A 24,870-nucleotide genomic window follows, 5' to 3' on the forward strand; every position below is an offset into this window, starting at 1 on the left:
AGAGATATAGAAACAGGGGAGGGAATTTTTGATGAAATGAGATTGAACATTTGCCCTGACACCAAAGACACAGATGATTAAAGACAAAAAAAATCTCAGGGCACTCGAGTTAAGTATCCCTAAAGAGATCTCTAAACATATTTAAAAATCAGGGAGGTTCAAAAACAGAATCCTCTCTAGTCTCTTCTACTTACTACCAGTAACTGTAAGTTCTATCCTGATCCTGACCATTGTTAAATTCTGGGTTAGTCTCGTAATTTACATACATACTCTGATCGTAATAATCATGGGACGGATACGGTGCTGGTGATGGACTTGGATATGGTGATGTTGATGAGTCCAGCACGACCGTGTTGTTGTGATTTGTTTCTTGCTCCACGAAATACCGGGTTTCCGGTTTGGTACCTGAGAACATTCTGCAAGCGACGGTATTATGTGGTGATGGCTCTACGTTGTTGAAAATGGCGAAAGGAGAAGAAGAGTCTACGACGTGGCAAACATCTGTGTAGTCTATAGTGCTGAAAGAGTCTCTGGTTGATTCTGTGGTGAAAGAAGCTTCGTCTGAGCTTGTGAAGAGAGACCATTCGCTTGATGATGACTCTGTGTTCTTGTGTTCCGCTCTCGGTTTGAAGCGGTTAACTGGTTTCCTCTGTTCCTTCATCTCGTTTCTTGGTTGCGAATGCTGAACCGGAGCTTTTCCGTTGTGCTCTCCTCTTTGAGGACGCGGATACGATCTGCAAAAATTGTACTTTCAGAATCCATGACCCCCGAATGCAGAAAAACCATTACAAGTTCCAAACCGGTATTTTATTTTATTACCTCATGTAGAACAACATATAAGCTCCTTCTGACATAACTTGAGTCATTGGTACTCGATGAATCTGCAGACAAAGAAATTTTCATATGTTCATAAACCGTTTGGCTTGTCGCATTAAGGAAGATGAGGATGAAAAAGTAGTTTACCTCGGAATCATCGATTCTGTACCAATTCCCTCTCAAATCTTTGACATAGGAAATGTAATGACCCGAGAAAGATGCGTTGAGAGTATCCAGGTGAACTATGACGGCGTAAAGCATATAAAGTGGAGGAACGTCTCCGGTTCTTGTCATGAAAGGAATCATGTCCAGCATTTCAGGAAAACTTATACATTTGTTTATTTTCCCGTATCTTCCTTCCTGCATACACAAGAGTTTTAAAAGTATTTTCAAAATTTTTTTTAAAGACAACAGTAACCGGAGTAAAAATCTGTAGTCATCTTAAAAAGTAATTGATACCTGGAATCGCTTAAGAACAATTGTGAGAATGTTTGGTGCTTCATGAATGCTCAATTCTTTCCTCGCTCTAACATATCCAGCGCACCTTTTTCAACACGTTTTGCACAAAATTACAATTTGAGTTTCACTACCACAAAGGACAAGTAATTTGGTGTTTGGATCTAACCTGCTACATCGATACATGTTTTCTCCGTCGAGATCTTCCGGTCTCGTAAACTGAGTCAAGGCATCTTGAAGAGATTCTACCCAACCGTATATCTCTAATGTGAGATCCATTATATTCTCGTATCTTTCTGATTCATGATCACACCTCAAGCATTTAACCTGGTTTTCAGAGAAAGACGGCATCAAAAACAATGAATATGTGTAAAGTCAAAGTAGAGATAGATCAAAGGAGAATTAAACACCTTTGAGCGGAGACGTCCACCAAACATATGTTGAACTAAGGTTGTCTCTTGCAGCCTTGGATCCACTTTAGTCTCACCTCCAAGTCTCTCCAAACAAATGGATTGCATAGAGGCAACTAAAAGCCTACATCAAAATCAAAAGAATATGGTAATTTCATGAGAAATCGACATAATCAGAGAAATATAATCACATTAAGTAGAAAGGATCCACATATATCTGAAAGGACTATGAAGAAAAACCTCAAGAACTCATGAGCATCTTCTTGACTCCCATCACCAATCTGACAATTTATACTTCGCATGTGTGAGAGAATTCTGCTAGCAGAAAGTGGACCTCCGGATTCTCTTAGCATCATTACATGTTGCTCAAGTTCACACATAAGGCACCAATCTTTCCCAGAACCTATAGCGAAAGAATAACATAGTTCAGTCAGACGTAGTTAACTAAATCTGCAAAAATTTATGCTACGAGATTAATTGGGAAAAAGCATTACATGATCTTGAATGTGATCGTCGAAGCAAATAAGCAACAAGTGGTTTTGTACATGTTAAGGACTGCAAGACAGCGTTTGCATAGCAACTGGAGAAGAAAGATGATAGTAAATTTAGATAGCATATACACCGGTAAGGACATTTATACAAAATGGATCTTCCTATTACAAAAGCAATTCTTATTTCTGCAGTTAAACAGAATGAAAAGAAGTAATTAAAACAATACCTGTTTCCACAATTTACAAGGCCCCTAGGTGATAAGTCAAACACTTCACACTGAAAGAATTTAAGAAATTCCTCGTATGGAAAAAGCATCTGAGACATAAGAATTATTGACTCAGAAAAGTAGAAAACTAAAGATACAAAATTGAATTAGTAAAGAGACGATAATATCACCAGGGAACTAACTTTCAGGTTCTTATGTCGATCATCATGCTTTGTAGAATTTCTTAAACCCATCATCTTCATTATTCCCATCGTTGAGGAGGTGCCATTGCTTTCTTCAGCGATGCCAGTATCCTTAGACCTAACAGTCTCTGGATTATAGATACAAACATGAGACACTCAACAAAAGAATTCTAAGGTCGAAGCAAAATATCAGAGACGCTCACTTGATACTGCAGCGACTTGCCCCTTCTTACTTGTCTCTGTGCATGACTGTTCGCCAGATTTGTTAACACCTGTTTTGGGCAGTGTAGCAGTTCTGGTCCCTATTTAATTCAATCCACATTAGAAGATGCACATATCAAACTGCATAAGCCTCAACTAGAGAAACTTTTATTAGCTTATGTTATGGTAATAGGCCTCACCGTTTACAGGTAATTGTGTGTTTGGACAACCAAAAGAGCTTCTTATTCCCAAATTGTTTTCGTGTTTGTGACTTTCCTGCATACCACTTACAAAAGGTTGTCCATTCATTTGCACACAAGAGCTGTCAACAGAATGCCTTCTAGAATTTGTTTCCGCAGCATAACTGTTGCTTCTCGACTGCAAGCAAAATTACCAGGTCTAAATTCAAGCACAGTGTTGACTTTTGGCAAGAAAACACAACAGCTTTACTTCTGTTGTTTAATACAGGGAGAAAAATAGTTCAATAACTGCTTACCTTATGTTTAGTGTGACCCTTCTTGTTATCGCCACCAGCACAAGCAGCTTCACCACGAAAAACTTCTTCAGAAGAATCAAACACAGCACTGTCTCTTCTAGATGATTCTCGGTTGGACTTGGAAGAATTTTGTTTTCCTACGCTTTTCCTCCCTTGCGTGTTGATTTGTGGCGTAATATCATTCTGAGAGATACCCAAGCTTGCAAAATCAACGGAGCTAATTGAAGTTTTTCCCTTTGCTGCCTGTGTAGTATTGTTACTATACACTGTAGAATCCATGCCATGGTCATACAACATGGAATCTTTCTCGAAGGAAACCCTCTCAGATGACGAAGAGCAAGTCTCCAGTGGGACACATTCATCTTTATGAGCTATCCTCCAGTGAATTATTTGGCACTTCCCAGAGCTACAAGCATTAAAAATCAAGACATTTAAGGGTCAAAATGTCTGCAATTTTAATCCGCAAGAAAGTATCATCTAAAAAGCTAAAAGTGATGTGGAAACATACCAGTATCTAACAGATTTGCATCTCGAGCAACGTGTCTTAGCAGGACCAAAACACCTTGCACATACATGTAACTCATTATTATTGACAGGGGCCACAACTGGGACCCCACAAGTAGCAGTCACGGAATCAGATCTCTGCTCGGCTACATTCTCACTCACACCAGCGTCAAACTCTGCTCTTACAGCAGCACTCGCAGCAGAAACATTCTTGGTCTTGGTTCTTTGAGCCCTATTCTCAGTAGCCACACTCTCAAATCTTACACCCCTATTCGCATTAACCAGGGTCTCAGCTCTTAAAGCTTCTTCAGCTGCCATCTGAGCCAGCAAGTTAGCCCTTCCTCTTTTTTCAGAAATGTCACTCCATTTTCCTAATAATATGTAAGCTACCACAGGAAGTACAACCAAAACCAGGAACAATATTGGTATGTCCGCTCCCCTTGGTTCGAGCATGTCCCCAGACACGCATTCATGACCCGATTACAACTCCTGAAAGTCCCTTCAAACTACATAAATTCAGATACCATAATCAGTTAATCACACTCCTGATATGTGCCAAGATCTATTTCCAGGTCCAGCTTGTGAAGCTACTGAATTACTGGCAGGTGGATAGCCCTGCAATTAGAAATACCAATAGAATGAGTTCAGTTTTTACTCTCATTGTTCCATCATATATAAAATTAATACACAGATTCAATAAAACTCAAGCTGTTTTTCCAAGGAAAGCCCAATTGAATCTAGTTTAGGTTCATACTTACAAAAGCAACAAGAAATATCTCTCTAAGCTCTCAAATCTAACAAGCCCGCAAAACTGGACAAAGCATCTCACTGACGAACCTATGTCGGCTAAATCCCCGATTCAAAGCAAAGTACTCGGAGATGAGTCCGAAAGCTCCCAAATTTCAGACAGAAAAACAAATCCTTTTCCAAGGAACTGGTGAGAAACACTCGCGATCCAACTACTTAAACCCAAATCCGTACAGACCTAAGCACATTATTCTACAGAGCAGCTCAAAAAGTTTACTCCAAAAAACTTCTCTAACCATAAAATCCGAGGTTAGTGAAAGCCTCCATTGCTCTCGAATCAAAGATTCCAGTACCCACAAACCCTTATTACAGAGTAGCTCAAGAACAAATTTTGACCACGATTAAAAACTAGTAAGACACAAGTCGGAAGAAAAAGGAAAGAGTCGAGCTTTAAAAATAAGAAATTTGGGGCATACCTTATTTAGCGAGCTGAATGAATGCAAAAAGAAGAAAAAACCCTAATTTTTTCTTGAGCCTTATCTTTTAGCTTCTCGTCTTCTTGAGCTCGGAAAAAGATGCTTTGATTCCTCGAATGGGTAAGAAGACACAAACAGTCTCTTTGTCTCTCTCTCTTTCTTCTTTCTAAAACACACTACTTTCTCTCTCCTCGTCCCGTGTTGTTTATGCTCTTCGTTTTCATACTCTGTCTCTCTCCGTCCTTCAGGATGCTGTTAAAATCAAATTAAAAAAAAAACTAATTAACCATAAAATAATAGACAGTAAACAGTTAATACAATTTGAGGACAATGAGACAGTAGACAATACGGCTAATTTTGGGTAATAACCAAAAATTAGGTAGACATTTTTAATAAATTCCATTTATCACCCGTAATTTATATGACAAAATTGATATAATTATTTAATGTAGGTGATTATAACAGAAAGGAATTTTTATTACTCCATAAAAATTAAACTAGTCTCATTGTCCTAAAATAATATGTCACATTAACAGTAAAATGTTTATGAGATTTTTACCTTGCTACCTTTTGACAGGAACATGTAAGTTTTAAAAAGTATGAAAAGGACTGTTGACAAAATATGTAACTATATCCGGTGGTAATAATGATAATATTCTAATAACTAATCTTACTTTTTCATATGTTTATTTAAAACGTCACGTAGAATATCAGTAAAAATAATTCGAAAGCAATTATAAAAATCAGAAAGGTACTACTATCTGTTATTATCAAATCAAATACGTATGGCAAAATACATTTTCTTACAAACAAATACTCGAAAAAGGTTTTAGATGATTTTAAAAAAAAAATTAGTAAGCAAGTTGATGAATAAATCAGTCAAGCTCATCGACGAACGTGGCATGATCTCGTAATAGACATTCGTCACGTGGCGTTTAGCTATTTGATCAAAACATGTCAGAGAAAGTGGGTCCCGCATTTTGTACGATTCATCTCAAAAGGTGATATCGAGTCTCACATCTCCAATCTTGACCGTTGGATTATAACTCTTATTAGACGACTTTCAATAAAAACTTTAGGTGGGTCCCGCGTTCTTAGGGTTGTACTGTCACCACCTTTCAGTTTCAGTGAACGCTGCACGAATTTTAACTACAATTGGATGACTATTTACATTTCGATCCATAACTATTATATAATTATAATTTAAGACACTTAAGTTTTTAAATTGCCAATCTTTCGCTCTTTAGGATTTTTTGGGGACACGACTCCTGCTTCAATGGAGGAAGCTCACCAGCAGGAGTCGAGATCCGATGACCTAAGTCAACGGAGGAGCTACTGGAGATGGAGGAAGCAGGATTTTTTCCCGGAATTCTCTTTTCAGAGCTTCTCTACCTACAAATCAGCTCTCTCCGCCACTTGTCCTCGCCTCGCAGATCGTCTTCTCTCGCGTTCTTCCGACGCGTACGAGCTAGATGCAGCACGCCGCGAAAGCGAGAACCCTATGCGTCGTTGTCTCACTTGGTGGGACTTGCTCTGGCTTAGCTTTGGCTCTGTTGTTGGGTCTGGTGTGTTCGTGATCACGGGTCAGGAGGCACGAACTGGAGCTGGTCCTGCCGTTGTTCTCTCTTACGCTATCTCTGGTGTCTCTGCTTTGCTCTCAGTTCTCTGTTATGCTGAGTTTGGAGTTGAGATTCCTGTCGCTGGAGGTTCTTTCTCTTATCTTAGGGTTGAATTGGGGGATTTTATTGCCTTTATTGCTGCTGGGAATATTCTTCTTGAGGCTATGGTTGGTGCTGCTGGATTAGGGAGGTCATGGTCTTCGTATCTGGCTAGTTTGGTCAAGAATGATTCTGATTATTTTCGGATTAAAGTCGATTCCTTTGCTAAAGGGTTTGATCTTTTGGATCCGGTTGCTGTTGCAGTGCTTTTAGTTGCTAATGGTATTGCCATGACTGGAACAAAGAGGACTTCTTGGTTGAATTTGATTACTTCCATGGTCACGGTTTGTATTATTGTGTTTATTGTCGTTGTGGGGTTTACTCATTCAAAAACCTCCAATTTGGTTCCTTTTTTCCCTTATGGGGCGAAAGGTGTGGTGCAATCTGCTGCAGTTGTCTACTGGTCATACACTGGGTTTGATATGGTGGCTAACATGGCTGAAGAAACCGAGAAACCTTCGAGAGATATACCAATTGGTTTGGTTGGTTCGATGTCTATGATCACTGTGGTTTACTGTTTGATGGCTTTGGCGTTGACTATGATGGTAAAATACACTGAAATTGATGCGAATGCAGCTTATTCTGTTGCTTTTACACAGATTGGGATGAAATGGGCTAAGTACTTGGTTGGTATATGCGCTTTAAAGGGCATGACCACAAGCCTGCTTGTTGGATCTCTTGGCCAAGCTCGGTACACCACTCAGATTGCTCGATCTCATATGATTCCTCCATGGTTTGCTTTGGTTCATCCCAAAACAGGAACCCCTATTAACGCTACTCTCCTTGTAACCATACTCAGCGCTATAATCTCCTTTTTCACCAGCTTAGATGTTCTATCAAGCGTTTTCTCCTTCGCCACCCTCTTCATTTTCATGCTCGTGGCAGTAGCATTGCTTGTGAGACGTTACTACGTGAAGGATGTGACTCCTGAGACCGGTTTGTTGAAGTTTCTTGGTTTTCTGTTTTTGATCATTGCTTCTTCCATTGGAGTATCAGCGTTATGGAATGCAGGAGTTGGAGGATGGATCGCTTATGCAGTGACCGGAGTTTTATGGTTTATAGGTACTTTAGGATTGGCATTGCTTCCGAAATACCGTGTCCCTAAGGTTTGGGGAGTCCCGCTAGTTCCGTGGTTGCCATCGTTTTCAATCGCCATGAATCTTTTCCTTATCGGATCACTCGGTTATGTAGCATTCTTGAGATTCATTATCTGCACCATGGTGTAATGGTCCCTCTTCAGAAGCCAAGAGAATTCTAGTTCTTAGAATTGATAAACGATTGTTTGGTGGTAGTTAAGACTACCTATTGTTTTGTTTTTCATTGATATAAATACTTGGAGTACACCTCCTTACAACTAGAAATTACAAACTGAAACAAACGTGGAGTTACAACTCCTACAAACGTGGAAACGATAGGAAATGGAATCGTGGAAGATCCCTACTTATTGAAACTGAACTGAAACAAAGACTAAGTCAATTGACTTAGTGTTGGACCTACTGGACATACTTCGGATTGGGCCTGCGATTCCTCATGGGCCTTCTCCTTTCTCCTTCTTCTCTTCCGCTCTCATCAATACTCCCCCCGTCAAGATGAACCTTGTCCTCAAGGTTCGCAGTAGCCGGAAAACTGTGTTTGAGCTGATCAAAGTCCTCCCAAGTAGCCTCCTCACGCGGTAAGTCTCGCCATTGTACCAGCACTTCCCGAACTTGTTCGCCATCACGAAAAGCAGAGCGTGTTTCCAGAATCAACTCCGGTTGCAGGCGGAGCTGGCCATTGGAACGGAGAGGAGGAAGTGTACCAGAAGTAGGTGTGTCTGTCCCGACCCGCTTCTTTAAGAGAGACACATGAAAGACTGAGTGAACACGCGTACCTTCCGGAAGTTTAAGGCGATACGCGACTGGACCAACACGAGCTAGGATCTCAAAAGGACCAAAGTACCGTGTTGATAGCTTCTGCGACGTGCGTCGGAAAATAGTGTGCTGACGATAAGGTTGCAGACGTAAGAAGACCCAGTCACCAACCTCAAAATTGACATCGCGTCGATGAGCGTCAGCTGCTTGCTTCATTCTGTTGTTAGAGGCCTGCAAGTGTTGCTTTAGATCGTTTAGGATTGCGTCACGTTCAATCAACTGCGCATCGACTTCGGTAACAGTCGCTGTACCCGGTGTGTATCCTGCGAGCTGTGGAGGATCCCGACCATACAATGCTTTGAAAGGTGTCATACCCGTAGAAGAGTGGTACGTAGTGTTGTACCAAAATTCGGCCCATGGGAGTAGATAACTCCATTGCTTAGGTCTGTCCAAAACAAAACAGCGGAGGAACTGCTCAATGATCCGGTTCACAACTTCAGTCTGGCCGTCGGTTTGCGGGTGATACGCCGATGACATCCGTAATCTTGTTCCTGACAATTTCCACAGTTCTTGCCAAAACAGACTTACAAAAACTGGATCTCTATCACTTACAATCGATTTCGGAATGCCGTGAAGCTTGACAATGTGATCCACAAATTTGGTAGCCACTGATTTTGCGGTGTACGGATGAGCTAGAGGCACCAAGTGAGCAGATTTGGATAGGCGGTCAACCACCACCATGATGGATGTGTGGTGGTTAGAGGTAGGCAGTCCGTCTACGAAATCCATCGACACGTCCTCCCAGACTTGATTCGGGATGGGAAGTGGCTGTAGAAGTCCTGCTGGGGACATGCTCTCCGATTTAGCCCTTTGACAAATATCGCAAGCGGCCACATAGTGTTTTACTGTCTTGTGCATCGGCGGCCAATAGAATTGTTGCGCTAACCGTTTGAAGGTTCGGAGAACCCCCGAGTGTCCTCCTGTCAAAGAATCATGGTATTCCTGCAGCAATTCCGTAATAAGCGATGAGTGTGGAGGGATTACCACGCGGTTACGGAAACAGATCAACCCGTTGCGTCGGGAATACGGCTGCCCCGGAGCCAAGTCTGCTAACTTTCCAATACGCAACAGGTAGGGATCGCTGGTGTGGAGCTGTCGGAGTTGTTCCCAAATGGCAGCTTGTTGGGTGGAGACGGCGAGAAGACATGGACTGTCATTGCGACGGGACAGAGCGTCCGCCACTGCGTTTGTTGATCCGGGCCTGTAGATAATCTCATAATCATAACCCACAAGCTTACCCATCCACTTTTGTTGTTCTGGCGTAAGGATGCGTTGCTCAAGCAGAAACCGTAAGCTCTTTTGATCAGTCTGGATCGTGAATTTCCTGCCAAGGAGATATGGTCGCCATGTCCGGATGGCAATGACGATTGCGAGCATCTCACGTGCATAAGTGGACCAATTTTGCTTGGTTACTCCCAATGACCGACTCATGAACGCTAGTGGCTTGCCGTGCTGCGTTAGTACTGCCCCTATTCCCTCTCCCGACGCATCTGTTTGAATAATGAATGGGGCATCGAAATCGGGCATGGCGAGCGTTGGAGTTGTCGTCATTGCCGTTTTGAGCTGCGTAAATGCTTTTTCTGCTTCTGGATTCCAGTCAAACTTCCCCTTTTTCAACAAAGCAGTCAAAGGTTTAGCAATAATACCATAGTCCTTTACGAATTTGCGGTAGTACCCGGTTAGGCCAAGGAAACCTCTCAGCTCGGTCACGGTCGTTGGCGCTGGCCATTCAAGCATCGCGAGTATCTTTGCTTGATCCACTTTCACACCCTCTCCTGAAATGATGTGTCCCAAATACTCCAATTCCGCCTTTCCAAAGTCACATTTCTTCATCTTCACGAATAGACGTTGTTGCCGCAAAATGTTCATCACGATCTCCACATGCTTTAAGTGTTCCTCCCATGAGCGGCTATACACAAGAATGTCATCGAAGAAAACGAGAACGAACTTGCGTAGATAATCCCGAAAGATTGAATTCATCAAGGATTGAAATGTAGAGGGCGCGTTACACAAGCCGAAAGGCATTACCATGTACTCGTAATGACCATTGTGAGTCCGGAATGCCGTTTTGTGGATGTCAGGTGGGTGAACTCGGACCTGGTGGTACCCCGCTGTGAGGTCGAGTTTGGAGAAGACGGTGGCGCCGTGGAGCTCGTCTAACATGTCTTCCACGGTTGGAATCGGAAATCTGTCTTTAATGGTAGCGGTGTTTAACGCCCGGTAGTCCGTGCAAAATCTCCAAGACCCATCCTTCTTCTTTACCAAGAGAACCGGAGATGAAAAAGGGCTCGAGCTTTGGCGTATGAGTCCAGAATCAAGCATTTCCTTAACTTGCTTCTCGATTTCCTCCTTTTGAAAATGAGCATAACGGTAAGGTCGGACATTCACCGGGTCCGCACCTTCTTTGAGAGTGATGTGATGCTCAATTTCGCGCTCCGGTGGTAGGTTAGTCGGCACGGCAAAGACGTCTTCGAACTGGTGTAAGAGCTGTCGCATCTCCTCTGGTGTCTCAGAAACGGTGGTGTGGTCTGTAGCAATACTCAACGTGAAGCAGGCCTGGCCCATCTTGACCTCCTTTTTAATTTCTTTGGGGTGGGCCTTGCATATTTTCTTCTGTTGCAGCCCACGTAGAACCACTTCTCTCTCAGCCCAAGTGAATTTCAACAACTGGGCCTTCCAATCACATAACACTGGGCCCAATTGCTCCAACCACTGAATCCCCAACACGACGTCTAAACCAGAGAGAGGTAAGACGTAAAAGTCGATCACGAAGGTAGCCCCGCCGATCTCCGTCGTCACTTTCCGGTATGCTCCGCCGCACCGGAGTGGATACCCATCCGCGACCTTCACGTTGAACGGTTTGGTGCGAGTGATCTTCAGATTCAAACGATTGGCGGCTTTGTCGCTTATGAAATTGTGTGTCGCTCCACTATCAATCAAGGCCACCAGCGGTTGTCGGTTAATCTCGGTGTGGATGCGTATGGTCTTAGATGAATCCCAGCCCGTGAGAGACTGTAATGTGATTTCCGGTTCCTCCACCTCTTGAACCTCCTCCGTTTCTTCCTCCTCTGTCTCATCACCTTCTATGAGTAACAATTGCGGCTTCCTGCATTTGTGTCCCGGCGTGTAACGTTCGTCGCAGCTGAAACACAAACCAAGACTACGCTTCCTCCGCAGCTCGTCCCATGACAACTTCTTCGGGGTCTGATTTGATGATTCTCGTGGTCGCGGTTCAATCGCCGCCACCGGCGTTGTGGAGATGGAACGGGAGGACATCGTCGGCTTTCGGTACTCCTTTCTCTGCCGATGAAGTTGCCCATCTCTCACTCTTGCATAATTAATCACCTCTCGTAGTGTCTTTGGTTGGAACATTCGAATGCTATCAGAGATAGAGTAGTTTAGGCCACCCATGAACGCCGCCACCAACGCCTCTTGTGACCATCCATGGACGTTGCTTTGGAGTTTCTCAAACTCTTCTTGATACTCATTCAATGATCCGGTCTGTCGGAGTTGCATTAATGCCTCGTGGAAATTTTCTCCTTCGTGTGGACCAAACCTTGCCCATAGCTCTCTTTCGAACACATCCCATGTGATTGGAATGCGGTCGTTGCGGAGGGCGCGAGCTGTAGCTTGCCACCACCTATTGGCTATACCATCGAGGTGGTATGACGTAAATCGCACGAGCTGCTCCGGTGGAATCTCTTGGTACTCAAAGTACTGGTTTACTTTGCTCATCCATTCGGTTGGGTCACCTCCTGCGAACCTTGGGAATTTCAGCTTTGCAGGTCTCGCAGGTGCACTGGTATTGATGGCAAACGGATTGTCGGCGTCTTCCCGATACCCAGGTGCGCGCGCCTGGTTCCCCTCTGTTCTACGGCTTCCTCGTGACCCCGCTGATCCGCCACTGTCACGGTTGCTCATCGCCTCCATCAACCGTGCGAACTTGTCCTCCAAATCTCCTTTCAGATCGATCATAGCCCCATTCATCTTCTGTAACTCGTCTTGCATCATCCCTTGACTCGTCTCCAACTCCTCCAACCGTTCCTTGTTGGTCGCCATCGGCTCGACGGATTCCTCCGGAGACACGATATGCTTCCCCTTCCGCTTAGAACGTCGGAGCGTAATGATTAAAAGAAAAAAAAGTGCTCTGATACCAAGTAATGGTCCCTCTTCAGAAGCCAAGAGAATTCTAGTTCTTAGAATTGATAAACGATTGTTTGGTGGTAGTTAAGACTACCTATTGTTTTGTTTTTCATTGATATAAATACTTGGAGTACACCTCCTTACAACTAGAAATTACAAACTGAAACAAACGTGGAGTTACAACTCCTACAAACGTGGAAACGATAGGAAATGGAATCGTGGAAGATCCCTACTTATTGAAACTGAACTGAAACAAAGACTAAGTCAATTGACTTAGTGTTGGACCTACTGGACATACTTCGGATTGGGCCTGCGATTCCTCATGGGCCTTCTCCTTTCTCCTTCTTCTCTTCCGCTCTCATCATGGTGATGCTTTTGTACTACCTATTCGTTGGTCTTCATGCAACCTATGATGTAGCTCATCAGCCACTGGAGGAATCAAAGTTCGAGGGAGAGAGATAAAGAGAATCGATCGCAACACTTGACTACGGTTGGTAAATTGTATAAAGTCCCATGTTTTCTTATGTAATTTCACTATTCTTGTATTAAACATATTGTATCTTTTCACATCCATTATTTTCGTGTTTTCTCATTCTTTTCATTTTTCAATGTTGAACTCTTCTGTATTTGTTTCTATCTTGGAAATAGGAATTGAATAAGGTGTTCTCACACCTTTATTTTGCTACTTTGAGTTCTCGTTTTTAGATTGTGCCTGTCCTTTTCGAAATTTCTAGAATTTCTCAATTATTACGATCATAGCTTCTAATGAATCATGATCAAAGTTGTTCTTATCATATGTCTTCATCATCACACAATTTATTGGTAGAGAAAATAATCATTGTTCATAATGACCCGAGCTACCGGTAACCCGAATGTACGACCCGGTTATCTTAACCCAAAATTGAAAACAACCCAGTAACTCAAGCCCAAGAGCCCATTACCCGATTTTCTAATAGCGGTGCTTCAGAGAGTTTATATTAAGGGGGAGATGCCGAGATAAAAACCAAAGCGTAAAAATCATAACGAGAAGAGAAATTTCCTTTTTCCTGTGATTTTGCTCAGAAGAAGCTCGAGGAGGAAGAAGAAACAGGCGTCATGGGAGAACGGAAAGTGCTTAACAAGTATTATCCACCGGACTTCGATCCTTCGAAGCTTCAGCGGCTCCGGCGACCGAAGAACCAGCAGATCAAGGTTCGTATGATGCTTCCGATGAGTGTCCGATGCAGTACCTGCGGAAACTATATCTACAAGGGAACCAAGTTCAATTCCCGTAAAGAAGACGTCATTGGCGAGGTAATTCAATCAATTGATTTTGGTTTTATAATGTAATTGCTTTCTTCGGATGCTTTTGCGTAATCTGTGTTCCTCGTAGCTTATAGTGTTGATGCGGATTATTGGGAGTGTCGTCTAATTTTTTCAGGGTTTCAGATTTCGAGATTATTGTCGTTGGTTCTTGAATTGAACTAATTACGAAAACGATTCCAAATTTGGGGTTTTAGGGTTTCGAGAAAATGAGCTTTTATGATAGAGAAGCTAGCTTCTACTTCCAGTATAACTGAGTACCATTACCTGGCGGCTCTTGAACCTTAGATATTGCTGATTTCCTTTCTGGCCAAGGAGATGCCTTTCCATAATCTAGTTCAGACTGCTTGAATAGTTATTCTTCGTGGTGTTGTTTTTTCTGGCTTTTGTTCTAATCAAATTGTTTCTGGATTTCTATCGATTTGCAGACGTATCTCGGGATTCAAATATTCAGATTCTACTTCAAGTGCACCAAGTGCTCTGCAGAGCTGACTATGAAGACGGATCCACAGAATTCTGATTACATTGTCGAATCTGGGGCATCTCGTAATTATGAACCCTGGCGTGCAGAAGATGAGGTAAGGACTTTAGACATGTAGCTTTGAGGATTGTGTTTTTCCTGTGTGATATTATGTATGCTTTTCTAGTTTACTAATTTACTATGTTTTTCTAATTGTACAGGAGGTTGATAAGGATAAACAGAAAAGAGATGCCGAGGAGATGGGGGATGCGATGAAGTCCTTGGAGAACAGAACTTTGGATTCTAAAAGAGAAATGGACATTATAGCTGCACTTGATGAAATGAAATCAATGAAGGTATGACACAGATGCCTTTTGAATCTTCTCCTTCCTCGCTCTCTCTTGATCTTAATGTTCAACTCTTAAGATGTTAATCTTTTTCATGCTTCGGTTACATGCTGGCATAAGTGCTTTTGTACTGATTTTCTTTTATTTTGATTTTTTGCAGTCTAGACATGCTACTGTGAGTGTAGATGCAATGTTGGAGGCCTTGCAAAGAACAGGCGCTGAGAAGGTATGCTCATGTTACTTGTTCATATATGTTGCAATTTGATATTGCCTTCACAGAATGCTGTTTTTAAGTTAAATAAGAAACAGAAATTCCAGCTTTTTACGAAAGTTGTCTGAACCATTGTTATGTTAAGTTATGTCGCTGACTGATGCAATATGGTTATTTTCTTTTTATTTTGACAGGTAAAACGAATAGAAGAAGAAGATGAAGCAGTTATAAAGTCGATATTTGGTGTAAGTGTTCATATCATTCTTGCGTAAATATTGGTTCTCCACATGACATCTAGCTTTGCTAAACTTCTTTCATATTTACTGTTTCATCTGAAATGCAGAAACAGAAAGAAGTTATTAGGAGAATTGCAGATGAAGAAATTGATGATGATGATTATGATCGCGACGATTCTCCTAGCCTTCAGAAGGAGAAGATAGGATCATCTTCAGATCTTTCAAAGGTTCCTCCATCAAAACATATATCTTTCAGATTCCCCTCATCTTATCATCATGTATCAGATTTTTTGGAATCAGGACTAACTGTTAATTCTTTTAACTTTGATACAGAAGAGAAAGACATCAGAAGAAAGTCAAAGCAACCCCACAGATATTTTGACTAGTTCTTCTACAGGTGGGTTTTCAATCATTCTTTTCAAGTTTATCGACTTTGATTTCCTTTTTTTTGGTTGAATAACTTTTGACGGGTTTCTCCATTTTCGATCAGAAAATCCAAAGGAGCCCAAGAAACGAGCTACCAGCAAACAACCCTTCAAATCCGTTCACATAACAGTCATCAAGAAGCAATCTCAACCAACTTCTTCGACGACTCCAGCTCCTGCAAAACCAGAGGAGAAGAAGGGTGGCGATGTGGCTAACACCAGTTTAGCATCTTTATTCCAGAATTATGGTAGTGATGAAGACGAAGAGTGATTGTTTTTGTTCTCAACAAGTTCCGCACTTTCACAGATCTCATATCACTGTTTTAGAATTCTAGCCATCTTTGTACTGTTCATATATGTGAGATCTTTCAGAATTTTTTAGTTGAAAGTACAATGCATATTTCCAGAAATTTGTTCATGAAATTGTTTTTGCAGATAAGAAACTGCAATTGATTTTGATTGATAGTTAGCTTCTGATGAAGCGGATTACAAAAACCTCCAGGTAAATACAGCAAAATGCAATGGTGAGCACACCATTTCTTGAATCGCACTCAACACAATCTGTATCTCACTTTTGCCCTTTCTTCCTCCACAACTCACCTAACATCTTCATCCCAGAACTCTTCCTCTTCCCACTTCCCAGTCCATCATCAGAATCATCAGCCATTCCCGGTGGTTCCATGAACCCAGCTGACGGGTCAAACAACCCACCTGCAAAATACTTCTCAGTTGACTCAGATCGATCCCGACCATTCATCTCAAACTCTCCAGAAAGAACTGCAGCTGCTGCATCCGCTGCTTTCCTCCACTGCTCGGTTTGAACCCTAAGCTTCTTCATCTCAGCCTCCAAAGCGTCTTTTGCTTCTTCCATGGACTCAAGCTTCTCCTTCAGGTGAGCCGTCTTTGCTCTGCTTTCTTCTAACTCTTCCCTAATCCTACTCACCTTTGTAGCCATCTCATCTTCATTAGCTTTCACATTGGACATCTCTGAAGCTGAATCGCTCAACTGATTCTTCAAGCTCTCGTTTTCTTTGCCTAGTGATTCATGTTCTTTCTCCATGTCATAGAGTCGAGCTTTCAGCATCTTTATCTCATCTTCCTTTGCAACCAATTTCTCAGCTTCTTCATTGCCGCTTCTCAGTTCTTCTTCTTCTACTACAATCTTCTCAACAGGAACCTCAAACACATCAGTCTCTTTCTGCAAATCACCAGGGATTTCGTCTCTATCAATCGTCTCAGCCTCAGTTGCAGACCCCTCCACTCTAGCCGGCTGGTTTGGTTTCTTGGACTTCTTATGAAGCTCATCTTGAGCTTGTTTCTTGACAGCTTCGGCATTAGCCAACTGCTCCTTGAGCAATCTCAGTTCCTCTTGCGCTTGTCCTAACTGCGACTCTAGATCGGATATTCGGCCCCCAAGTTTCTTCTGACCAAGCGGATCACTGTGAGGTCCACCGCTTCTAGGAGATCTACGGTCAACACCGGGCTTAAAACTCCGGTCTGTAGTGATCAGACGGTTGGGATGATTCGATTCGGAAGTAGATGACGATGACCTTAGCCTTGGGGCTTGCCTCTGAGACAACTCTGAAACTCTATAGAAATACAAACAACAACAAAATTCTTAGCCACATCATTACTCATGTGAGAGAATGAAGATTATTGCTTAGTCAAAAAAATTTACCTTGGTCTTGGCATTTTGATTTTGTGTGGAGGATATAACACAACAGAGAAGCCAACGTTGCTGGAAGCTCGAAGGTTTATGGAGTACTTATATAGTAAATCTGAAACATAAACAAAATCAGTTGTCATTTATAATTGCAACAACCAACCAAAGCCATTTGACTCATGTCGGAAAATTCCGGAGAACTGAGATACGATTGTAATCACGCGCCGCCAAAAGCGCGTGTGTATGAGTGAGAACAAAGTGACAGTAATCTTCAAACTTTCACCAAAATGAGAAAACCCCGGAAAGAAGAAAACAAAACCAGAAACAGAGCATTTTCAAAGCTGGGTAGGTAAATTAGAAAACTTTATTTATATGTTCGTTTAAACTTTTCTAAGCAAGGATCCAACTAAAAAGAATTAAAACTTGCCTTACAGAAGAAGATGAGGTCTACTTTGCATTTGAAATCCAACAAGTGACTAAAGAGAATCTATAAGAAATGGTCAAAAGAGTGTGAGTGCATACGAAAAGAAAGATTTACGTTGGCTGATTGTGAGTTAATAATAGGAACAAGAACATAAAGCCAGAAGAATTACCCAAAAATGAGCACAAAAGAAGAGAGAGAGTTGTAATGTAACGCATGTACCTTTTCGAAACAGACAGCTTTATTTGAAGACACTCTCACAATCCAAGAAGCCTCTACTAAAGAGAGAGAGAAAAAAATGGTTTTTATTTTGAAGATTTGAAATAAAGCTGATCAAATTTAAAATCGAGGGACCATTGGGTAGGAGAAGGGCAAAAGTATAATTGTAATAACGTCCACATATACACATGTAACCATGTTGTATATAAAGTCCGCATGTTTCGTTTTTTTTATTGCAAACCTTTTTTTTGGGTCAAAATATATATTGCAAACCATCTATATAAAATGATGTGAAAATGTAATTCTAATACAAGAGTGAATGTGAATTTCCCTATTAATGTTATTTCTCAAATTAATAAGCATCATGTAAATTTTGTAGTTTTTGTGAGTATTCCCTAGATATATCAGTATATGTGCCTGTAATGAACAAAGATAAAATCATTGAAGTACAATTTTAAAGATCAGTAAGTAACAATATATGAGAATGTAATAATTAATGTATATAAAGTTCAGGAATTAACACTAAAACCATCAATGTAGGATATAAGATTTTTATGTATATTTATTTTGTATATCCAGACAAATGCATATAAATGTGACATAATTAGTTTCTATAGTTTATCATAAATACACACACATGTATTTACCTAAATACATATCAATATTTCTGACACTCTTGTTTCTTTTTGTCGGTTTTGTACATATTTCAATTTACAAACCTTTATTTTATTATACACCTTCTCTAATTTCGACGTTTCTTTTTGTGATCTCCAACACGTCGAGAAACCAATTTGATGTTTCTTAAAGGAAAAATAATGAAAACGAGATTTCAAAATATATAAGGTTTTATAACGAGCACTGAATCGCCGTTTAATATATTGATGGCATGGGTGTCCATATCAATAAACAATTATTGTTAATTTATGTAGTATTTTTAGCTAAAATGTCTATTTAATATTACTTTTATAAATAATAGTACTCACATTTACTTTTAGAGAAAACATATTTTTATAAGTTGTTGGAAATTAAATGTAAACGGACGCTCTAAAGTAAGAAAAAGGTGAAGTGTGTACTTAATATTCAAGAATCAAAGACAAAGGCATGTGAGTGGAGGAACCAACTCTTAAGTAAATCCCTAAAAGGCTAAAACCCTTAAACCCCAAAAGATGACCACCACTCTCACTCAGACTTCAATTTATGTTCTCTCTTCTCATTTAATATCAAAGAGACCAAAGCATGTGTGTCTTCATTTTTGTCGTCCTTTCTTGACATTTCCTCAACTACTAACTAACTATTCTTTTACTCCTTTAGCATTTCCCCCAATCATCTATTCATCACAAACTCTTCCCAACTATAGCTTTCATTAATAAATACATGGAATTGCTAAAATGGCAAAATCACTCCTCATTTATGCAAGCTTTTACCAATAATGAAATCTCACGGTATCACGATTTATACTCCATTTTTTAAAAAATTATATTCTTCATTTCATTCTTGTGCAATGTTACCATAACCAAACAACCAACTTTCTGTATAAGGAAATGAAAATCGTTTTGGTTTTTCCTATTGGCACATGTATGAAATGATCAACATACACCCTGAAAACTAACTAACAATCTAAAAAACCATTCACTCACACTAACATAATATAAGCAAAGACTATATAACAACTTTGAAGCTTTCCTTTTTAACCTTTGGGAACTCTATTGCCATGTAACTTCCCTGGAAGTCTCACCGCCACTATCATCAGACATATCAGATCTTGTATAGCTAATTCCTGCTCCTTGAAGGTAATGGTTACTATCTTGTACTATGGCATTGTAATGACTGTTGTTACAATTGTCTGGAACCATGTTTTGTGATGCAAGGTTAACGTTTTGATTGGAGGAAGATTCTCCAACCATTTGCTGGCGTTCAGCGAGGACCGCGATTGCACAAGCTAGCCCACCTGATGGAGATGATGATGACGGAGTCGATGGTTCCTCATTATGATCTTTTTCTGAAATATCATCAGGTGATGTGTTTCTCTGAATTCCTGGTTCCTGATAAATAAAGAAAAGAGTTAGGCTTATCGTATTCAGAAAAATGCTATATACTTGAGAGTTTACTTATCGAACAAATTACCTGCATCGAGAGCCATATTGCTTCCATGACCATTATATCTTCAAGATCAAAGTCAAACTGACCGTCCCTGAAGAGTTTTCCAGATAACCACATAATCAGTCACCTGATATGAACCACTCAGATTCAAAGCTCTAACATGTTTTACCGTTGTGCAAATAAGTTTAGCCAGAAAAGGTATGATGTGAAAATGTAATACAATAACTGACTAATAAGAGACAACTTAAGTTCTCGAAGCATCAAAACGAGAAAGGACTACTACGATGAAAGTTAACAGCTAAATCGAGAAAGTGATTGGTTCATACAACCTCATGGCAAGGACCAACATCTATAGTCATTTAGATCCATTTCTAGGAAAAATGCAAACCTTGTAACCTGAGGGTGCGATGGAAGAAGACATGAGTCTTGAGATAAAACAATTTCCTCATCATCCTCTGCATAAAAACTATATGATTGAGATTGCGAACCAAGAAAAACAAAAATGGAAAGATACAAGTTGAAACCGAGAGAAGAACTAACCTGCAGCAGAACCATATTCTGTATCAAGAGTTGCTGCACTAGTGCTAGAACTAGAAGAAAACGATTCCAGACGTTTCTGCATTCTTTCTTCATCTTCTTCAACTTCCTTCTGCCTCATCCTTATTTTGGCTCCTATAACTTGCTGCTCTTCCTTCATAACACACACACAGAACAATAGGGGCAGAATCAGCCAGTAATTCCATCATATACTCTTTTAAAAAATACTGTTTAAGTCTGGCTTACAATTTGTTCAATGCTCTTCTCCTCTTTAGTTTTCCCTCCACGATACTCGACAGCATAATTGGATGTTTTGCAAAACGGGCATCTTACATTTGTTAAGGAGGACGCAAAATTAGAAAAATTCCATATGTGAAGAAGACCAAAATCTTAATGCAAAAAGGATACTGAGTAGGTTGAGCTGAATTCGGACTCTTCATCCGCAGAAAGCACTCTGTATAAAACCAAAACACAAAGTCCATGACTACACCGGATAAGAAACATTCTATGGTTAAGAGATGACTAACGAATATATTTCTTCACCTGTACAAATGCTTTTCATACAACATCTTGACCTATTAAGGCTCGGATAGTACTAGAAAACACAATAACAAGAAGAAAAAATTGCATGGGTCAATTTCATCTTATTGAATGAGGAATGAAGCAAGAAAGGAAAGACTTTTAAGAAGCAGAAACAAACCAGAAAGCAAATAGGACATTCCTCAAGATCATGATGGGAGGAGGTTTCTTCAAGACCAGGATAACAAGGAGCAAGCTTAGAGTCTAAGATAAGTCTCTTAAGCTTTTTAACGTCGACATCTTTGCTCATGTATAAACCTTGTTGTGGCTTAGTGTATCTTTCGTCCACAATCTGTCTCTTTCTTCCCAGCTTATTACCCATTTCGTCTCTTTACTGCTTCATGCCTTGAAATTAAGATCATAGAGAGACATAATAAGAACACACATCCACAAATAGAAATCAATTTTACTTTCTACAATTCACAAACGCAATTAAGAGCTTGTAGCAATCCAAAAAAGTTTCCTTTTACCGAAACTAACAAACAAAGATCAAAACCCTAAATTCCAACCGTTGATAAGAATCGAAGCAACGTATCCATTCAAACAGAACAAAGTTTGCAAACCCTTGAATATAATGAGTGATAAAGATAAAGGGTCAAAGAAGAAACCTTCGAGACAAAATGGAGCAGAGAATTTGGAGGCAAAGAGAGAGAAGGACTTAGATAACGAACGGTAAGAGAAGACAAAGATGAGAACTTTTCCTCTGTGAGAGAGAGATACAGTAATGTTGTTGTGTGTCTACGTATGTATAATCGCAATTCGCAAAGATTCAAAAAGACAAGTTTCGTTATCGGAAATATTTGTGTGTTCTGCTTGATTACCTTTTCTCCGATTCTTTTTTTTGACGGCAAATTTAGCGAAAGATCCGACGAAGAAGAAAGAAACGGTGGAGTTGGTTGGATACGAAACATATGAATCGTCATCTCTTTTGTTTTCACTCTTCCTCTTCTTTTTCCTCACGCGCCCCTCTCGCGCGTTACTGTCTCCACGCTTCCATTTTTTTTTTTTTATTATCTTTTAGAAAAAAAAGTTTGTTTCTTCTAATATGAAAATGGGTAAAACTATGCTACAGAAATTAAACAGTAATAATAATAATACTAATAATTTCTGTAACAAATTAGAAAAAAAAAATGTAAAAACTATGTTACATATACTTTTATTTGATGAAAACAAAAATATTCCAAAAAGTGGATGATATTTATATTTCCTTATATACATTAATGCATTAAGCCAAAAAAGAAGTTCACATTCTGAGGAGTAACAGGGATCACTCGTGTTTTTTTTTTTGGTAAGTAGGATCACTCGTGTTTTACAAAGGCCTGAGATAATAAGATTAAACCCAATGGGCCTTAATAAACCAAATTGTGAAAAAAAGGAATTAAATAAAAACTAATTATCACTCCAGTCAATTGTCTGACCAAAGATTATACAATTCGCCGACCGGAGGCATCTCCCTGAAAAAACTATCGAACTCCGTCGTCTCTACACCTCCTTCTGCTTCTTTTCCTACGCTGCAAAACCGCTGTGATGAATCTTTTCCACCGTAGCCTTGGCCGGAGAATTCCAAAGGACCGTCGGCGACGACTGCGTTTTTACCGGTGAGTTCTTGAACAACTGTCTTGAAGCTCCGAGCATCTGTCTGAACGTACTGTGTGTTAATGAAAACGACCTTCATCGGCTCAGATCTTACTCCTGCAGACATACTTTTGGTTATGTGAATTTTCGTAGACAGTGATTTTTTTCCCTTTTTTCTTTTGGTTTGCTCTGATGAGTAGTTTGCCTTTTGAATCTCTCGGATGTTTCTTGTATTTATATGTGTAGCTAGATATGTGGGGAAATATATATACACGAAAACAAAAAATTCTATAATATATATATATATATATATATATATATTTGTGGGGAAGACTGAACTTTGTCATTTTAGATTTTTAAATATTTTTTAGAAAAATTGATATTATCCAGTGTTCTAAAAAGTAGTCTAGACGGTCGCCTAGGCCCCGACTAGGCTCTAGATTCTTATGTCACGCCTAGAATTACATAGATTTTTTTTAATGTATTTTTTCTATTTCAATTAAATTTTATTTATATATCTATAGTTATAAATATTCATATATTATTTAATATAAATATAAATAAATAATTTATCTAGTTTTTGTTTATAATTTCATAATTTTTAGTTTTATATAGGTATTTGATATAACTTTTATATATAATATCATATGTATAATGTTTTATGTTATAAACGTCTAAACCGCCTAAAAATTGTCTAGGCTCCGATTAAACGTTCTAGGCACTAGACACTAGATCACCGCTAGATTAGCGCCTAGCGCTTTCTTGAACATTGATATTATCACGGGGACTCCTTGTGAACTATGGATAAGAGCAATTGTTTTTATTCCTATAGCCTTTATGGCTTTATATGTTCTAATATATATTGTTGCGGTATTAGAAAGAATTATTATTATATAAGTCGAATGATAATTTTATTCTAGAAAATGCTTACGTATGGAGTTACGATCATATGCTTTCATGAATAAAGACTAATTATATACTGATGATATCAGGGAGTGGCTCAAGTTTTCCACTTACTAAAGAAATTAGGCTCAACTAATTACGGGTTACATTATAAAAACTTTAGTTTAGAGTTTGTAACGGTGGGGTCAACTGAAACTGGAGATTTTTACTTATTTCAAGAATTTCTATACACATGTGGGGTTTATTTTTGTGCTACGTTTCACCAATATTTTTCATTCATAATTGATAGACAAATCTGATAGTTTCTTTTGTACACAAGTTTGATAGATGTTTAGATTAGCACTTTCTATAGAGGACTCCAAAAATAAATATTATTTTGAGGTTCTTTGACTATAAAAGAAAATTATTTATTGTCTTTTTCAATTATTGTATTGGTATTTGACGTGATTCTTGTACGGGTGAGACAGGTTTGACCGTTAAACATTCAAGCAGCCTTGACGGACCAAATAATAAAATGGACTTTTGTTATTATTATGTGACCGTTATTAATATCGAAAGAATCATATTATATACCGTTTAATGGGTCAAAGCACGCCTTATTTGATGGAATATTGGAATCACATCACCTCACGTGAAAACCGGTTTGATATATCTATAAAATCCTATACGAAATACGAAAAATTGGAATCTAAAATCCTATATAATTACCCAGTAATTAAAAGATGAGTCCTTAGCATATTGTCCCAATTGATTTATATTTATTTTTCATTTATATCATTGGTGTGTATATATGTACAGGATGTTTCGATTTTTTGTATTATATATTCTTTGATTTTTTTTTTTTTTTTTTTTTGATAATCCAGGTATCCGGACCGAAGCCCGACTAGCACCAAGGCTTGAGGCCGGTTCCCTTTCAGACCATCCGAGTCAACGTTTAGTGTGTTTCCTGGAAGCCTGCAGCCGCCATGTAAATACTGCAGTGGCCAACGCTAGCCCTCGAACTGCGGGCACCATATTGGAATTACCTCCTCAAGTGCCACTAGTCCAACCCACGTTGGTTTATATTCTTTGATATTATATGTAAGTTTGTGTGTTTAAAATCATATGCAACTAAA

General features: G+C 39.7%; 6 protein-coding genes across 11 annotated transcripts; 2 read left to right on the forward strand and 4 right to left on the reverse strand.

Annotated features, from left to right (window-relative positions):
• Positions 1-7: 7 nt before the first annotated feature.
• Positions 8-5,298, reverse strand: LOC9326266 (ubiquitin carboxyl-terminal hydrolase 15). 5 transcript variants are annotated; one of them, XM_021011437.1, is made up of 15 exons: positions 5,007-5,298; positions 3,788-4,398; positions 3,280-3,685; positions 2,984-3,161; positions 2,786-2,884; positions 2,571-2,710; positions 2,401-2,489; positions 2,177-2,262; positions 1,923-2,085; positions 1,683-1,806; positions 1,442-1,599; positions 1,276-1,360; positions 964-1,176; positions 820-881; positions 8-734 (listed from the first exon to the last, which is right to left on the reverse strand). In XM_021011437.1, exons 2-15 carry the CDS (start codon positions 4,234-4,236, stop codon positions 194-196), a joined length of 2,793 nt encoding a protein of 930 aa, XP_020867096.1. In that variant the 5' UTR covers positions 4,237-4,398; positions 5,007-5,298; the 3' UTR covers positions 8-193. The 5 variants fall into 5 exon arrangements, with proteins under 5 accessions (XP_020867096.1, XP_002892935.1, XP_020867099.1 ...); XM_002892889.2 differs by having other exon boundaries at positions 2,583-2,710; positions 5,007-5,240; XM_021011440.1 differs by having other exon boundaries at positions 2,583-2,710; positions 4,827-5,240.
• Positions 5,299-6,243: 945 nt separating this feature from the next.
• LOC9328998 (cationic amino acid transporter 8, vacuolar) lies at positions 6,244-13,462 on the forward strand. The gene is made up of 2 exons (XM_021010891.1): positions 6,244-7,944; positions 13,144-13,462. The coding sequence occupies exons 1-2, from the start codon at positions 6,283-6,285 to the stop codon at positions 13,237-13,239; spliced, it is 1,758 nt and encodes a 585-aa protein (XP_020866550.1). The 5' UTR covers positions 6,244-6,282; the 3' UTR covers positions 13,240-13,462.
• A 410-nt stretch (positions 13,463-13,872) lies between these two features.
• Positions 13,873-16,181, forward strand: LOC9326267 (coiled-coil domain-containing protein 94 homolog). Its single transcript, XM_021010893.1, has 8 exons — positions 13,873-14,070; positions 14,508-14,657; positions 14,761-14,895; positions 15,047-15,112; positions 15,292-15,342; positions 15,441-15,560; positions 15,667-15,730; positions 15,824-16,181. The coding sequence occupies exons 1-8, from the start codon at positions 13,873-13,875 to the stop codon at positions 16,027-16,029; spliced, it is 990 nt and encodes a 329-aa protein (XP_020866552.1). The 3' UTR covers positions 16,030-16,181.
• LOC110224596 (interactor of constitutive active ROPs 1) lies at positions 16,169-18,140 on the reverse strand. The gene is made up of 3 exons (XM_021010892.1): positions 18,065-18,140; positions 17,437-17,536; positions 16,169-17,347 (listed from the first exon to the last, which is right to left on the reverse strand). Exons 2-3 carry the CDS (start codon positions 17,448-17,450, stop codon positions 16,327-16,329), a joined length of 1,035 nt encoding a protein of 344 aa, XP_020866551.1. The 5' UTR covers positions 17,451-17,536; positions 18,065-18,140; the 3' UTR covers positions 16,169-16,326.
• A 1,383-nt stretch (positions 18,141-19,523) lies between these two features.
• Positions 19,524-22,198, reverse strand: LOC9326268. 2 transcript variants are annotated; one of them, XM_021014728.1, is made up of 10 exons: positions 22,099-22,188; positions 21,886-21,980; positions 21,399-21,622; positions 21,242-21,293; positions 21,107-21,152; positions 20,945-21,026; positions 20,702-20,852; positions 20,550-20,616; positions 20,186-20,252; positions 19,524-20,103 (listed from the first exon to the last, which is right to left on the reverse strand). In XM_021014728.1, exons 3-10 carry the CDS (start codon positions 21,597-21,599, stop codon positions 19,765-19,767), a joined length of 1,005 nt encoding a protein of 334 aa, XP_020870387.1. In that variant the 5' UTR covers positions 21,600-21,622; positions 21,886-21,980; positions 22,099-22,188; the 3' UTR covers positions 19,524-19,764. The 2 variants fall into 2 exon arrangements, with proteins under 2 accessions (XP_020870387.1, XP_020870388.1); XM_021014729.1 differs by lacking the exon at positions 21,886-21,980 and having other exon boundaries at positions 22,099-22,198.
• Positions 22,199-22,455: 257 nt separating this feature from the next.
• Positions 22,456-23,089, reverse strand: LOC9328999 (VQ motif-containing protein 1). Its single transcript, XM_021013285.1, has one exon. It carries the CDS (start codon positions 22,977-22,979, stop codon positions 22,683-22,685), a length of 297 nt encoding a protein of 98 aa, XP_020868944.1. The 5' UTR covers positions 22,980-23,089; the 3' UTR covers positions 22,456-22,682.
• Between the last annotated feature and the right edge of the window lie 1,781 nt (positions 23,090-24,870).

The sequence above is a fragment of the Arabidopsis lyrata genome (assembly GCF_000004255.2).
Source record: "Arabidopsis lyrata subsp. lyrata unplaced genomic scaffold ARALYscaffold_1, whole genome shotgun sequence".
Classification (NCBI taxonomy): domain Eukaryota; kingdom Viridiplantae; phylum Streptophyta; class Magnoliopsida; order Brassicales; family Brassicaceae; genus Arabidopsis; species Arabidopsis lyrata.